General features: G+C 36.3%; 1 protein-coding gene across 3 annotated transcripts in view; it reads right to left on the reverse strand.

Annotated features, from left to right (window-relative positions):
- The window catches only part of LOC129443188 (glypican-5), a 197,764-nt gene that overhangs the window by 72,554 nt on the left and 107,540 nt on the right, over positions 1 to 17,670 (reverse strand). For all 3 annotated transcript variants that reach the window (XM_055203638.2, XM_055203636.2, XM_055203635.2), the window contains one exon: positions 14,347 to 14,467. In XM_055203638.2, coding sequence (XP_055059613.2) covers positions 14,347 to 14,467 — 121 coding nt within the window. The remainder of the gene's footprint in view (positions 1 to 14,346; positions 14,468 to 17,670) is intronic.

Here is a 17,670-nt window from a genome sequence, read left to right on the forward strand (position 1 = left end):
GTGGTCGATACGCGTTCTTCCGATCATTAATTAGAATGGCCAAGTCGCGTTTCGTATTGACAGATGAATACGCTCAGTTCATTAAATAGCCTACGTCTTAGTTAAATACGCTTACTTTATTTAATATTAATTATACATTTATTAAATGTCTCTTGCAAACTATAAAGGGACAATAAATCAATACACCGACATGGTAATGCTAGACAGCAGGGGCGTCAGTTTGTGTTGAAAAGTGGTGGGGGAAAAAAATCAGATAAAAACATTATTGCAGGACGGGGAAAATATTGAATAACGGCGCATCAAAAATGGGCAAAGCGTAGGCCAGTCAACAACAAGAAAATACTCAGCATAAAACCCTCAACAATGTCGACTGCACACATGCAACAGACTCCCTGCAACACCAGCTCAACCGAACAGTTCCAAAGCACCATACCGTAGAAAACAGCAGCGCTTTTAGTCAATGATTACAATGAATTTCATTACATATGTACAAGAAAACACACCATAAGCATACAACGCAACATATGTGACCCTGAACCACAAAACCAGTCTTAAGCATCGCTTGATTTTTCAGAACATTTTAACCAAACGCCTTCAAAAAGTGGTGGGATGTCCCCAGCGTCCTTGGTGTAAATAACACCTATGCTAGACAGATACTTTGTTTGCACAGTCCTACCGTGATTTAGTCACTCCTAGACGGATATCTGGCGTCAGTGGGAAACGTTTAACTCGTTGAAGGAAAGTCATTGTTATGTTTATTCGGCTATATTCAGTGCTGAGCTTCGATGAAACTTTACGAGACCGGCGAGACGCTTCACAGGCGGGAGATACGCGGCGTGATTGACAGCTTTGACACAAAATGGATATACGTGAAAATCAGATGACATGATTTCAAAAATTTTCATTGGCCGTTTAGGTATGTGAAGCATACTGTATACGGAAATGAACTTGGACATTCAATCCGTCGAAAAATCTCAAAATCGGCAAAATGGACATACATGGTTTTCATCGGACAGCGACGATATACAAGTGTCACTTTTTGAATGGAATTTGTGAAATAAATAATCTTTTTGATGATATTCTTATTATATGACCAGCAAATGTATTTGGTAAGCCTGCTTTACCAAGTATAAAGCTCTTGAATCCTGATGTGTGCCATGGTTAACCAACGTGATCTCATGAGAATACGTGTGTATTTTTATGTTTCAATGTGGTTGTACAATACGTACATTTACTTACGTTTAAAACACACTGAAACGTACAATATCGACGTTTTGACAGGACTAATACGTAAATTAGTTACGTATTTACAGCTTCACAAACGTACAAATTTGTACGTAAGTTATTCCTATAAATATTAAAATCGCAGGCATTGGCGTTTCTTACTCATAACAATGTCATATTTTCTGACTTATTTATTTAAGACAGTTTACCCATTTACCTAATGAAATGATTATGATATTCAGAGAATTTCACAATATTTCACATTTTAAAACTTTAAAATGAATAGCATTTCTGTATTTATATTTTGTTTGTTTGCCATGACACACAATAACGCGATTTCTCCTGTCTTACTAAGTTACTAAGCAATAATTACAACAAAATACAACATAAATTCACGAAAGATTTTACTTTTATTCATTTGCTGTAATCGACATCTTTAAATTTCATACGATTGCGAGGAACAGATCCAAATTCAGCCCTTTATCCAGCGATCTTTATCCGCGTTCTCATCAGCAACCATAACGTCAGATCACGCGTTCGTTAATGTGAATTCAAATATCCCGCCTCAAGAAGCTTTATGACACATTGCTTTACGGCAGTGATATCAAAAGCTCATTGGCTCTTTGAGTGCCACGTGACATATTTGCGTCATTTCCATTTCCGTGGTGTACATTTGAAATAAAAAAGCGTGCCGTGACAGAGGGAAGCCGGATCAACGCTGATCAAACTCTTGGATTAATAACTTTAATACTTCTCTTTAGTTTACTTCATATACTCCAGAGAGGACCGCGGCTGCAGCACATTGTCATTTTAACTACTTTTGGTACTGATTTTAATATTCGCAATAAATAAATTGTTGTGATTACACTTAATTGTCTGTCTCTTATGATTTTTTTAAACAGTAACGTTAAAGGATTTTAATGTTTTGCGTATGATTGTAGCACCTTAAAATATCTTTTGAATGCTATATTGTTACTAATATGTTCCTAAACATATCTGTCCGTTACGTTGCATAATATAAAAAGAATACATTACGTATTTAAACATTTTGTAAAAAAAAAGAGTTTGGGTTAAGGGTAAGGTTTGGGTTTAGGGTAAGGTTTGGGTTTAGGGTAAGGTTTGGGGTAGGGTTAAGGTGGTAACATATCGCTAAAATGGTTAAAAGGAAATTATACAGCAATCTTTATGGAATGAAAGATACGTAAAAGTTTTACGTTTTTAGCTGTCAAAACGTAATAATGCTACGTTTAAATGTTGTAAATACGTCTACATCAGGGGTGTCAAACTCATTTTAGGCTGAGGGCCGGATGGTAAATAACGCCATGATGTGAGGGCCGGATATTTAAACTTTAGTGTGCTGATAATTGTGTTAATATTAACTAAACAAACCAATTAATTCGTTTGTTCAGCAAGAAAACTAGAGAAACACACAGCTCTGTGAAAACTACATTTCATAAGGTCACACTTATACTGTACATATTATACACACAAATTTACATCTGTACAAAATCCACTGGCCTTAGGTTGAAAAGCCTTAATTTAACTTCTTTTGCATTATTCCTTAATGCCAAATTTTTTTTTAAATCATTCACTTTTCTTTGGAATATATTTGTAATGAGAACAGTAATTTAGAAAATGAAAATGCTAGATGGGGCAGTGGCCCAAAAGCAAAAAGGGCACTAAGGGGGTTGGTACTATTATTATGGTTTTAATAAAATACAATGATGTGTTATATTACTAGCATGTGATTATAATGGGAAATATAACAACAAGAATTAAAGTGTGACAATCTGCTAAATATTCAATATGATTTACCTGCTGGCTTGATGGAGCTTTGAATCCATGTTTGCAATGTTGAACTGCCTTTAGCAGCCTCTCTTTCCGTTCTCTGTCGTTATTTTGTAAAGGCATTGGTGTTTTTTGTATTTTTTGTCTACAAAGTGTGCCAACAACAGCAAATTTAGTGTTTATATTAACTTAGATCTGATCGGGAACATTAAATCGATTAGACATGTTTTGTAATGTTAATAAGAATGTGGCTATTTTGTTGTTGTTTGCTTGCTAGCATTTGTTAGCACTTTTAAAACACCGACAGCAAATCATTACCGGAAGAAATACATAAACAAACTTCCAAATTAATAATTCTGTTGTTTAACAACTGATTTAATGTAATTAATCTACCTGTTAATGCAACGAACTTCGGAAACCGTCGTCTTCGCTCTCCAGGCAGAGAGTGGACACAGAGATGCTGCGGAGCGGTCGGGAAAACACGAAGTGGATCACCGGAATAAGTGGATCTTTAGCGGAGCAGTAACAATACAACAGCAAGATTTTTGGGCACCGTGTTTATTCTATGTTCCGCGTTTTGCTGCTTTCCGCAAGTCTCTCATATTAAAAACGAACTAGACACCCGCCTTTAAGGGTTTTTAAAATATGTATTTCATATTTAATAAATCATCATGCGGGCCGGATTGGACACCTTTGTGGGCCGAATGCGGCCCGCGGGCCGTATGTTTGACACCCCTGGTCTACATTGTAGGTTTTAGCATCTATTTAAACGTACAAAAAAATAAGTTTTTGTTTTTTAAAGTTACGTGTAAATACTACGTATTAACAGTGAGACCAGGCTGGGTTAACCCAATTCATCTTAGAGGAATTTGCTACTAAATAATTGTGGAGTTTAACAGATTCTGCAAACAAAGCAATATTTCTGAAAGACGTTACACTGGGATTAAACAAAAACTATTTAATGAAGTATATGTGCCAAGAGCATTGGGTTAAGAAAAAAGCTGAGACTTTTTAGAAACACGCACAAGATGCTCTTTGCAACATTCTGGAATCTTGCATGAATAAGTGAACTTATGTCAATCATGCTAGCTAAAATGGTTTGCTATCAATTAACACTTTCCCCGCCATTTGATAATCTTTCTGAATCTGATCTCTAACAAAATTCCTTCACAAAAACGCAATTATTTCACCTGTTTGCTAAAACATTTGTACTTTTTTTCAATACCCATATTTAAGAGTTTATAAGCAGAGATTTTTTTTCCCATTTTGTTTGTTTATTTATTGTTTGTTTGAAAGCAGAGGGTTTATTCTTTCATTTGATATATTTGTATGTTTATATATTTTTAGAAAAACATTTTTCTGGAAAAAATCTTAAAAAATGCTGGCGGGAAATGAGTTAAAGGGTATATAAATAACAATTTTCATGGGAATAATATTTATAATATCATTCAATTTTTATTTTGCACCCTCAGATTTTCAAATAGTTGTATCTCTACCAAATATTATCCTATCCTTACAAACCATAGAGTTTTTGTGGTTTTGTGGTCCAGGGTTCACATTGATCAATTCCTGTTAAAGCAGCATTTCTCAAAGTGTGGGGCGGGCCCCACTGGTGGGGAATAGGAACATTACAAGTGGGGCATGAAAAACGGGAGGAAATTTGGTCACAAAGTTTTAATTCATGCAAAGTGATAATACATTTGCACCTTTATTGGAGGTGTTTAATGTTGTAATGTTTTAAAATATTGATGTAATTAAATACATTTCAAAAGTTAAACTTAAAGCCTAGTTGTTTACCATTTTGTTGGGGCGATTGGGGACAGGTAGGGCTCGGAACCCTTTCCTACCTCCAAAGTGGGGAATGGCAGAAAAAGTTTGAGAAACACTGTGTTAAAGTAATAAATAAAAAGAAACCACTAAAATTGTCAGTAAGAAAAAGTGCAAGAAGAGAGAGAATCAAGAAGTACAATTTTCCAAGGAAGGTCTTGTTTGAAGTAGAAGTACCCACCCGAAAATTCTGGCGGCCCAAACAGAACAGCTTATAAATGAATTCTCTTTAATGTTGTAAACCAAACGTCATGTGGAGCAGGTGTTTGTACAGTAGCACCGCCCGGTCAAAGCAAGACTTTTAACACTTTAAAAGTGAAAAACTTCCCAGTTAAAATTTCCCTGAAGTCATAAGAATGACAACATTGCATGCATGAGTGTGTTTAAAAAACAAAAACACCCACCCTACGTACAGAGATGCTATTGTGTTTCCACACCCTAAAACAGCTGTGCAGTTGGCCCGTTCTTTAGATTCCATCGGGAGATATTTACAGGGAATCAGATATAATTACTGAGCATAAACGGGAGGGACGGCCCACCGTCGACCTGAAGCACGGCTGGATCGTTTTACGTCTCGTTTAACGTCCACTGAGGAGATTTCACATATCATCGCCTACTCTTTTTGGTTTGTGGACCTCTACTAGTGCATCTGTTCAATGTTAGGTCAGAAAGTCACCAATGCATTGTCTCTCATACTCTGAATTGAGTTCAAATGCCTGTATAATCAGTATTATTAGTACTGAACCAGAATTAAATGTGACATTTAACTGCTTCTCATAAAGGACGACTGGGACTGTGGCTTCTGTTCTCAAAACATACAGTCATACAGGCAACCACTCCAGATTTCTCAAGGACTCATTCAAGACCAATTTGTAGGATTTGAGAGGAACAAAAATGAAAATCGAAAAGGCATCGAATTGCAACTGAATTTCCTGAATGTTACTAAAGCTTGTACATTGCGAACAATGAACACGGACAGGAACGAGGTCACGCTGCAGGATTCAGTGGAGCCAAGCCCATCTGAGATAAATCTGGATTCATGGACCGTAGACGTTTTGCCAAGTACACAAACAAAACCGAGATCTCACCAGTTCAAGAGGTGCAGCATTAGTCAGGGATGGTCAAACCCATCTTGGCCTGTTTTTACACATGTTTTAACAAACAATCTAAACCTAAGTTTGACTCTATGCCCTCCTTCTGCTGTTAGTGCTTCAAACAATGTCCCAAAGAGCATTCACACCACAAATCAAATTCTGATGTCAAACAGAAAGCATAAGAAATGACACAACTCATACATCCAGATCACCTCAAACATTCAAGGTCTTGGCGTTTATATACAGGTTACAGCTGATTACTAAAGTATTATTCGCAACGGATTAGTATTGTCTGGGATCTGAGTTTTGTGTGGCCCATTCACACGGGATAAGCAAAGGTTGTGATTTTACTTAAATTTACTGGGTGTAAATTGTAAAATGTACAATACATTAGGGATGGGACGGTTAGAAAATTTCATATCATGATTATAGTGACCAAAGTTATCACGGTTATCAATATTATCATGGTTTTCTTAAATTAAGATGGAAATGTTCAAAAAGAACACACACTGAAAACATTTTAACAAGTTTTATTTTTAAAAATCAGCAAACAACAAATACAATTAGCAGCTATATGCACTTTTTTAAGCATAAACATTAAATCAGGGGTGTCCAGACTTTTTGTGTGGCAATTTACTTTTAAAATGATAAAGCCGACAAGACCTACCTGCAAAATTTTTTTTTTTAACAAAACACTGTTACATTTTTTAATAACACTTTAAATGTGTGTTAGGAGGACTATCTCTACGTTTAATTTAGGGCTGTCACCATTACTCCATTCTTTTTGAGGACTTAAAAAAATCCTTGAGTACATGCAGAGTACTCCTTATAGCGGAAGAGCGGTGATGCTGTTTTGATGAAATAAACTAGAAAATGACAACATTATCAGATGCATCTCTCTCTCTCTCTCGTTCGGTCAGTCGGTTGATCGATCGCGTGCACATACACCGTGCGTGTGGATCAACTCCTTTTTTCGGAATTTCGGAATTTAGACAACTCCGCTGCAGCGGGCAGGCATAAGATTTATAAAAACACACTTGAGAAGAAATGCGCAGCAACTCAAAAAGACTTGTTTCTAGGATGCCAATAATGCGCTTTGTTTTCCGAAGCTCGTGGAGGCGTGGAGCAGCATACACAGTTATTAACTTATGTGCGATCTACCGGCATTGCATTTGCGATCAACTGGTCCTATTTGGACACCCCTGCATTAAATGAACATTAACATGGAGCCCTGAGATGTATGAACCTGTTTTAATGAACAGTACCTTAAATAAAAACATCAAATGCACACATAAGCAATGCATTAAAGGGGACAGAGAATGAAAAACCATTTTTACATTGTCTTTGTTGAATAATAAGTGCTAAACATGCTAAACATCTCAGTCTCATAAAAATTCCTCTTTTAGAAATGTCAGCCAGAAACCCGCCCAATCTGAAAAACTGATGCTTATGACATCACAGGCATCTAACTGCCCCTCCACTTTAAAATAATTGGTTACATTTTTTGAGTGGCAGCAAAGTTAGCCAATCAGTAATGAGATTGCAAGTTAAGCCCGTAGGGGAAGCCAAATAGGTGCAAAACCACTTGTTTAAAATCCCCCACCCTAATAGAGCTAGCTGAGAGAGGTTTTTAGGAAGCTTCTAAGGCATTACAGACCCAAACAAAAATCACAGAACAATGATAAATACTCCGTTCAATCATTCTATGTCACCTTTAAAACACAGTGCACCTGTTACTGCCATCCGCCACGCCTTCTCGTGCAAAAACCAATGTCGCATGCGCGCGCCTGCGTCAAGCTGATTCTGGCTGGACAGGATTTACTGCGAGTTTTCAAAATCACGGTAATCAAACACGATTGTAATGATAATTAAATTTTAAACTATAATACTAACCGCCAGGACATTTTATCATGGTTAATCGTGAAACCGGTAATCGTCCCATCCCTACAATACATCGATATGGATTGATTCATCGATTTAATTTCTAAGGATCCGATGCATCGATGCCACACGTAAAAAATCGATTTGAGGTACCTTTATTTTGACACTCTCCATGTCCTTATTCCTTGACGTAATGTGTTTCTACGTATTTCTGCCATAGCGTGCAATTTTGTTTATTTTTATCTTCTAGGTCAGCAAGTGAATGCGATGCAGCAACAAACCAGTTGTAGCTGCGAAAACACAGCGAAAGAGACAAAAATGAGCGTTTGTTTAGCATACATTTGATATTGTAAATTGCAAAACACAGTGTGCTCTCTCCTAAACATGTTGATCAGTTTTATTTAATAATTTTTTTAAAACCTGAATGATTGTCACCATTGCACATTTTGGCACAAAATGCTAAAAGACTTTGACTGTTGCCTTGATAAGCTTGGTTTTATCTGACATTTTGCCCATCATTATTCATTTTTCTTCATTTAAAAAAGTGTATTTTTGTTAGTTTGTTGTTGTAAATGTTTCAATTGGGACCGAGATTGTGCCAAAGAGTTAAATTAAATGTTCATGTTCAGTGTTGGGGAAAGTTACTTTTAAAAGTAATGCATTACAATATTAAGTTACTGTACTCCCCAAAAAAGTAACTAATTATGTTACTTTTCATGGAAAGTAATGCTTATGTTACTTTTAAGTTAGTTTTGCATTACTTTATCTTACTTGGCTGAGGCTTGATCTCTTTCAGGCCTTGCAGGTGTTTTTATGATTAAAAAGTTCTGCATTCAAAAATTGCATATTTCATCACAAAAAATGTCGAGCTCAGCCATCTCAGTTTCTGACTCAAACTGTTCCCACACAGGCATGTACGCATAGAGTGAATAATGTGACTTAGTTTTTTAATCTAATTTATTAAACTAAAAAATAACTTTCATTACTTTTTTGAAAAAGTAACTAAAAAATGAATGTGTACATTTAAAAAGTAATGCGTTACTTTACTCGTTACTTCAGAAAAGTAATATTATTACGTAATCCACGTTACTTTTAATGCATTACCCCCAAAACTGTTCATGTTATATATATTTTGGTTGCATTTGTAAGTAAAAATGTAGCTGCTTAACTAGGCACGTAATATAAAAACATTGATAAATGAATCGATTTTGTATCGAATCGTAATGAACTGTCCGTTTTACACTCCTATTATCTCCCGGATATGATGTTGAGGCTTTGTGTGACATTGTGTCCTATACATGCAACGCCACAACATGTGGTACCTTTTCCATGTTAACCTGATAAGGAACACTGTGCCGTACACGGTACACCCCCTCCCTTACACGTGAGGCTGCATTACGTCATTGTAACTTTGAAGCATTAAATCTTCAAAATATACGGTCATGCGGCACATCGTTGGAAAGCTTAGACTTTCGGGATTCCATTAAGCGCACACACAAAGCATAATATGATTTTTAGCAGTCATAAAACTGTAATCTAGTTGTTACTTGCCTGAACTGGGCGGCGCCGATTTAGGATATATACTTACCTTCAAAATCTTCCCTTAATCCGCTTCGGTGAAATTGTCCAAAACAAATTGTTCATAAATCCCCAAAAGTCCAAGGAAATGGAATATCCAAGCCTTTTAATCCAAAACGATTTGTTCATCTCACAATCTTGACATTTCTGACCGAATTACGATATAAATAGTGTATACAATTAGTTCACTAACGGACATTGGTTCGAATCTCACTTTTCATTCACGATTTATAATGAATATATTCGGATGTCACGTTTATTGTGCAACGTCTGAGGAACAAATACGCCCCCTTGTGGAATTTCAGCCGTTCCATAAGGGGCTACTCAGAGTTTTGTCCTGATTGCTGCTGAGAACTCTGCCCCGTACAGAGATCTCATTTAATGAAAGTTCTCCACATTCTGAATATTAATAATCAAACATAGATGGAGAGAGATTACACGTTTCAAACGGCCAGTGACAACTTTTTTTTTGAGGGCGCTTCATGCAAAGTTCGTCACAACATGTATTTAGCCCGTCATGTGTGTGGGTTCGTAATTTCAAAATATGTGTTCTGCGCATCGAGAGATCCTGTGTGCATCACGTGTCTTGTCAAAATAAATGCTTGCTGCAGACACGTCTAAAGTGTTTTTGATAAAAGAGACGCGTGCGTTTGCCAGATACTCGCATAATCTCACGAGTTTACTGTTAAGTGAGTGTCTTGCGTGTATTTTGTGAACGTGAGTGTCTCTTTTATCATAAACGGTTTTGACGCGTGTGCAACAGGCACTTGTTTTTTACTTTAGAAATAACAGACATGGCAGATTCGGATGGGATAAAGATCACGGACAACCTCCGCAGTTATTACAAATCACTAGCGGTCACCAGGTAATACTAATCCCGTGGTTTTAAGACAGCATATGAAATGAATTCGGTGTAGGTAAACATCTGACATCTTCTGTACACCCTTACATCAACAAACACAAAATGATCTTCGGCATTCACAACGTAAAGGTGCAACAAGAATAACCTTCACTTTTCGAGTTGCCATAGTAACAGGCGTCCCTGAACAATAAAAAGCAGATGTCATTCTGACTGAGAAGATGGAAGACGAGTAAAGACAGACAAGAGAAAGGCAAAGAAAAAAAGAAAAAAAAACTATGCAGCATTTAAACTACAAATACATATATCATTTTTTTAACCTCCGCCCCTTTAAATTCTCTTTCTGTCTTTGGAAATATGTGGTTATAGAAAGTGAGAGAGACAGTTTCAAGAAACCTCTAAAGTACAGCGGATCAATATTTTCATTCCCATGCTCTGAGCATGTAACACAGACCACAGATTCCTCTGGCGGTTTTAGTATCTATCATCTGAATAGGAAATCTATTCAAAGTATTTCTGTTAAAAATTGCCTCAACATCTGGCAAAAAAAATCATAATTTTATTAGGGTGAAACACAAGTAAATATAAGACGTACCCATAAATTAGTGCATGAGATTTGCATACTGGTGTTTTCACGACGAACAAATCATGATTTAACAAAAACATTCCTATCAAAATTTCTTTACTAAATGTACAAAAAAATTCAACAACAACTAAAACCACACATATGCAATAATCATGTACGCTATAATCAAATACTAGGCTATAATTATAGGGGTGGTTTCCTGGACAGGGATTAGTTTAAAACTAGGACTAGTCTAATCCCTGTCCGGGAAATTGCCCTTGTAATGTTTATGATAATGTTGATATATAAAATGTATGTTATTATAATATTTTCTGTATTATATATTATTATACATGATCTATATTATTATTATTATTATTATTATTATTATATGCATATTATAATATACATTATTATTGCCTACTTATGTTTTCTACACATATGAAGAAGATGCATGTACTGACTGTCTGCTTAAAGGTTGAGTGCACAATATATGAAAATGCCTTGGGGAAAAGTCAGGTCGACTTCCAAAACACACATGTAGCCAATCAGCAGTAAGGGGCGTGTCTATGTCTTCTAAATGACATCTTTGCCTGTGTTTGCTTATGTGTGGGGCGGGTCTATCAACAGAAGGTCCAGATTCTATTGGGGTAGGGGCGTGTTTTTTTTTTAGGTGATTTGAAATGTCAACATTGGCTTTCAGGGATCACGGACCCTGCCTTTAATGGCTAAAGTAAATGTAAGGAGAAGTCTAAACATCAATTATTTGATCTCCTGTCTGTTTTATTTTAGATACAATCTGTCATATTAATTAAGTCATATTTGTTAACGCATCCAATATTTCTTTAATGTTACTCTGGTGGACTCACAGCACTGGCTTCCTCCAGCAACAGCAAAACCTTCCAAATCAAAAATGCAAAGCAAAACGAAACTTTACAGATAATAAATATGATCATGGATTTCTTTCTAGATCTTCGCTTCAGTGACAAACTGTTCAAAAATTTTATGTGGACCAGCGCTGCACTAAGCCCTTATATGGAGCTGGTTTTGGGCGTGTTTTATGCAAATTGCCAACCTCGTGCACACAGCCGCTCATGTAGGACACTCCAAATTCACTAACAAACAAGTAAAAGAACAAATTCATGTGCATACACACCAGGGTTATTATCACAAACAAAAACTATCACGAAAACTGAAACTATTAGTGAAATTTTTTTTTCGTAAACTAAAATAAAATACAAATTTATTTTAAAAATAAAACTATGATGTGGACCTGCAAAACGAACTAAAGCGAAAAAAAATTTGGGAAAACAAAACTTGCATTTTCGTATTTAAATAGCATTGGATTGGCAGCTGAACATGGAGTGACTCGCATGTTGTGTTATAAATAAACCTATGCTGGGTTGTTTCAACTCATGGTTGGGTTAACACCAACCCAGCATAGGTTTACTTATACCCAACATGTGTTCAGTTTAATATTTACTCAACACTGGGTTTAAAATAACTTAGCAGAATTTAGAGTGTTGGTTGGTGTGGTATTTGTCCCGCCCCTCCTCCACTTTGATTGGACGGCTAAAAAAAGTGCAAAGCGCAGCTTTTTTCACTACAGTTAAATTTTTCTCAAACCTTTAGAAGAGCCAAAACTTACAAATAACAACATTCTAACTTATATAGTGTGCTTTTTATGGTGATAATTCTGTATTTTTCAAAATCATATGGGGTACACAGAGCTTCACTGCTGGTGACTACTTTAACTTGTTCAGGGCAGGACTAAAAAAAAAACATATTTTAAAAAAAGTCCACTTATTCTCCTCTTATTTTCAACATTTCCAGATTTGGCAAGGTGTTATACACTTTTGACCACCACTACCATAATAATAGGCAATAGACTAAAACTATACTAAAACTAAATAAAAACTAAAAGTAATGATTTTTGAAAAATAGATTTGTTTATGTAGCATTAAAGCGACACCATGTAATTTTTCAACCTTCATAATAAATTTTCAAGACCCTTGTGATAGTACATCGACTTTAAATAGGTTGAATGACATGTCTACCATAGCCTGACGGGGTCTGTATCACTTTTACTCGTATTTTAAAACTTAGGGTTTCTGGTAGTAACCAAAGCACAAAAAAAACTACAAAATTCGACTGCTTTACGGCATACGTCACTTCCTCCACACAATTTGTTTTTAACGTGAATTTTGCTGGAGGCTACTTAAGGAGTGTAGAGAGCAACTTCTATTATATACCTCTGTGGCACCGTGTTAGTGTCACGGACCTATGACACGGGCGACCCGGGTTCGATTCTCCTTTAAGGCAATTTTTTAATATAAACTCACGATCTTGATTCATACATAAATGCGATCTTCTATATAAATGACGGCGATTCTCTTGCATATAGTTCCCTGTATTCAGATGCTGCGTTCACGTATTTATCTTTCTTTTACTGTCTGTTATTTATCCAGGATGCTATAGCAGTCAAACTTCCTCAAACTCACACAGTGTAAAACCAAACCCTATTCATTCACCAATCAGATCCGAGCGTTTCTCTCTTCTTTCTTCCTCATTTGCTGCATTCCGCTGTCACTCGCGTGACGTATTACAAAGCGGCAGACCTAAAGTCTTTGCCTAAACACATCGGTTTATTGGATTTGGAGCGACAATTTTTACACAAAAGAGAGGAAAAACGAGCGCCATTGCGGAAAATCCTGGTGGCGAGGGAGAGAGAGAGAATATTTGTTTGGAAAAAGGCAAGGAAATACGTCTGGTCGTTTCTGAATTGGAAGGCTGCAGCCTCCGGAGGTCAAATATGCAGGCTGCATACATCATCAAGCCTGGTTTATTAAGGTAAACTGAGCATTACATTCGCAAGTCATAAGCATACTGCAACAATTAACGATTAACTAAGTATAATAGTCAACTTTATAATTGTTAATATTCTGAAATAAGACAGTCTTGATGACGTATGCAGCTTAGAAATACGACATCCGGAGGCTGCAACCTTCAGATTGAGAAAAGGCTTCTGCCACGAGTTCCTCATCAGAAAGTTGTAACATGACTGCGTTTCTCCCTGTTGTCTCAAAATGTTGATCGCTTAGCGTTTTAAATGTTTTGTTTTTAGTTTCGTTTTAAGGTTGGCCAGTTCCTTTCCTTTGCGACAGTGCTGCGGCGCCTCTAGGGGTGCTAGGCGTGAAAAATACATGTCTAGCACCCCCTAGTGGCCAAAAAGTTCCATGGTGTGCCCTTTAAATTAACTAATTCAGGCATAAGTGCTTTGATAAGGTTTAATGAAACGATGTTGTCATACCCAGAACCTTAAATTTGAGATATATGTTTTTAGCAAACTTTGTAAAAATTTTAGCCCTCAAAGTACGAAAAAAAAAATCTTTTTTCTAGAGGTGCTAGAAAAAGACTCTTATTTGTATTCACTGGGCAGTTAGCTACCTTTTTGTTCATTTTTAGGTTTTTAGCAATGCTTTTTAGCTAAGGGATGTGTAGTAATGTCCTCTAATCGGTGTGTGTCTTACCTGGTTAAACTGTTCCAGTTTGGCTTTGACCTCCATAAGCACCGGGTCAAACCCTCTGACCCTTACTTCTGGATTCTGCCGTTGAGCACGAACTCCACTGCTTACCACTCGTGCGGTATAACTGAAAGAAAAAGAGAGAAATTCAAATTCTGTAGAAGTTAAACTGAGAAGATCATTACATTTCTGAGCATTTGTGTGAGCCATCAAAAAAAAAATCAACCTTTGGCTGAGCTCCCTTGGAGACTTAAATCGTCAATCCACTGTTTGTCTTTAACATGACACGGACAGCATTTTGTTGTGGCAGCCCATGAGATCAATATAGCTCAGACTTCCTGACAGAAATGATACATTATAAAGTCTAATTGCTGGCTTATGGGATGGAGGAGAGGGGTTGTATACGAGAGTATTGATGAGGTAGTGAGTGAGAGACGACACCTCTGGAATATAAAAAAAAGAGGAAAAATGGCCTCAAATGAGGGATGGATGTGAGGCTAATTGGAGCCCTGTGAAGGACCGGAGAAATGTGTTGCATACTACAGGATCAGGAGAAAGCTCTGTTATTTCCAGACAATATTTGCTCATCCACAAAAAAGAAAAAGCCAAACAAAAAGTACATATAGAATAGAAGACAGCAAAAATGCTCCCATCAGACACATAAAGAAAGAAGATTAAGGTATGTAATGGCTGGGATTGGTGTAGATGTTGTGGTATATTTGGGTGTGTGTTGAGATGTGTCATTGATGAAAATGTGCATTAAGATGTCTTACAGCTTGTGATGTCTGTTAACTCTTTCCACGCCAAGAGAAAACGCTTTTAAGAGAAAACGCTTCCATGCCAATAACGCATTTTTCCAATGATCGGTATTTCCCTTAGGGCAAACAGATCAAACTCTATGTATGTTTTGATCATCGCTTTGATCTGATTTCTATCAGAAGTATTTCACAAAAATGTCTCAGCTTTTTGCTTAAAATTTGGTATTTTTGAAGAAACCTACCCATATTTGAGAGGCAATAAAAAGAAAACAAATAACGTTAGGATGAAGTGTTTTTTTGTTTCTTTCTTTGTTTGTTTAAAGCAGAGGGTCTGTATTTCATTTAATATATTGTAACACTGTATATGAGATTACACTTTAGGTTCTGGTAAACACACATAGACCCGCGTTCAAACTTTGTTTTTAAAAGTAGACGGGAGTATAATACATAATATCCAATCAGTGCTGTTAAAAATCGTGACATCATTTGACTTGCTCGTTCCTCTAATGACTTCATGGAAAATATTGATAGACAGAACGTGTAGCCAATTAGATAACGAATCCAATGATCTTTGTGTGACGTTTTATTTTCTGGTGTGGAAACTGCATTTTAAATGCTAACATAAGGATAAATAATATAAGAACGAACGTTTTATTTTGGGGCTGACTGGCACTTAGAAAAGGCACTAGTCATGCAAAAACCTTTGCATTTTTTAGCCTATTGACCTCAAACTTGAAACATAACTTCTTTAGATTTGTGGCTTTGGGATCATTTCATTTCTAGGTTTCACACACATATTTATCATTAAGTTTTTTAGTAATTAAAAAAATTAATTCCAAAATGTACTTCAGCCTCTCTAACTTTTTGAATTTTTAACTTTTTGAATTAAAAATTTTGAAACCTGGAAAATGAAGCTCAAAGTGTCTTCTTTCTAATGATATCCTAGTTATGCTTATACTCCAAATGGTTTAGTAAAAAAACTCTTTTAGTGAAAGTAGGTATTTTCATGCTTTTCAAGAGGTAGAAGAACATTTTCTGGAAGGCAATCAAAGCATTAAACTTTTGTGAAAATCATAAAAAAAATGCTGGTGGGGAAAGAGTTACTGATTCTGGAGATGTATTGAAGTATGTTTAGGATGCAGGTGTGTGTTGACATTGAGAAGTACACTGAAGTTTAGGGTGTGTTGAGGTCAAGGCTGTGAGTTTGAAGACAATAAGATAATAAGATGTAAATATATTCTGCAGCTAAAGTAAATGTGATAAGATAAAATTGTAAATGCATTAAGTGGCTGTTGTTGTATGTTCACTTCTGTATGATGCGCCAGTGGCTGTTAAACTGAAGCACCTATTCAAGCACCTCTTACTGCAGTGAAAGTCAAGGGATACATAAAGGAGGAAAAGTTGGAGAGAAAAGAAAGAGATGGAAATATATAAGAATATTAAGATCTCTCAAGCACCACAATGCCAAAGAGCATCTCAATACATTGCAGTACACCTGATTTCCCTGTTTCCTTTTATCATGAAGTTACAGACATTTATTATTTCTGAAACTGTGAATATGCATCCTACACACAAAACATACATTATTCATTTTCCAATTTTAAAATGGGATTAGAAGACATAAACAGAAGGGATGTGTGTGGGATTGTGTGTACGTGACTGGGATTGCTGACTGCATTTTAAAGTGGGTGTTTTTTTCATAATGTATTTCAGTGATGAGATTTGAGCGCGCTATTTTATTTTAGTCAGTTTGACATCACTTTTATCCAACCACGACTGTCGGCACCGCAAATTTGCAAATTATAAACATAGCGTTAAGGAATGCACAGTGTGAAATGTCAGATTATGAATATCCAGGGTTATATCTTAAAGGAATATTCCATTTTCTTAAAAGAAAAATACTGATAATTTACTCACCACCATGTCATCCAAAATGTTGATGTCGAGAAGAAATTATGTTTTTTGAGGAAAACATTGCAGGATTTTTCTCATTTTAATGGACTTTAATAGACACCAACATTTAATACTTAACTCAACACTTAACAGTTTTTTCAACGGAGTTTCAAAGGACTATAAACAATCCCAAACGATGCATAAGGGTCTTATCTAGCGAAACGATTGTCATTTTTGACAAGAAAAATAAAAAATATGCTCTTTTAAACCACAACTTTTCGTCTAGGTCCGGTCCAGCGCAACCTAACGTAAATGCGTAGTGACGTAGGGAGGTCACGTGTTACATATATAAAACGCACATTTGCGGACCATTTTAAACAATAAACTGACACAAAGACATTAATTAGTATCATTCGACATACAACAACGTTGGAACGGTCCTCTTTCAACACACTTGTAAACACTAGGGCGGAGTTTCGCGTTCGTCCTCTGTGACCTCTTGACGTCATGACGTATTGTGTCGGGTCATGCTAGCGCATCACGACCGGATCTAGACGAGAAGTTGTGCTTTAAAAGTGTATATTTGTTATTTTTATTGTTAAAAATGACAATTGTTTTGCTAGATAAGACCCTTATGCCTCGTTTGGGATCATTAAGAGTCCTTTGAAACTCCGTTGAA

The sequence above is a fragment of the Misgurnus anguillicaudatus genome, unplaced genomic scaffold (genome assembly GCF_027580225.2).
Source record: "Misgurnus anguillicaudatus unplaced genomic scaffold, ASM2758022v2 HiC_scaffold_26, whole genome shotgun sequence".
NCBI classification, from domain to species: domain Eukaryota; kingdom Metazoa; phylum Chordata; class Actinopteri; order Cypriniformes; family Cobitidae; genus Misgurnus; species Misgurnus anguillicaudatus.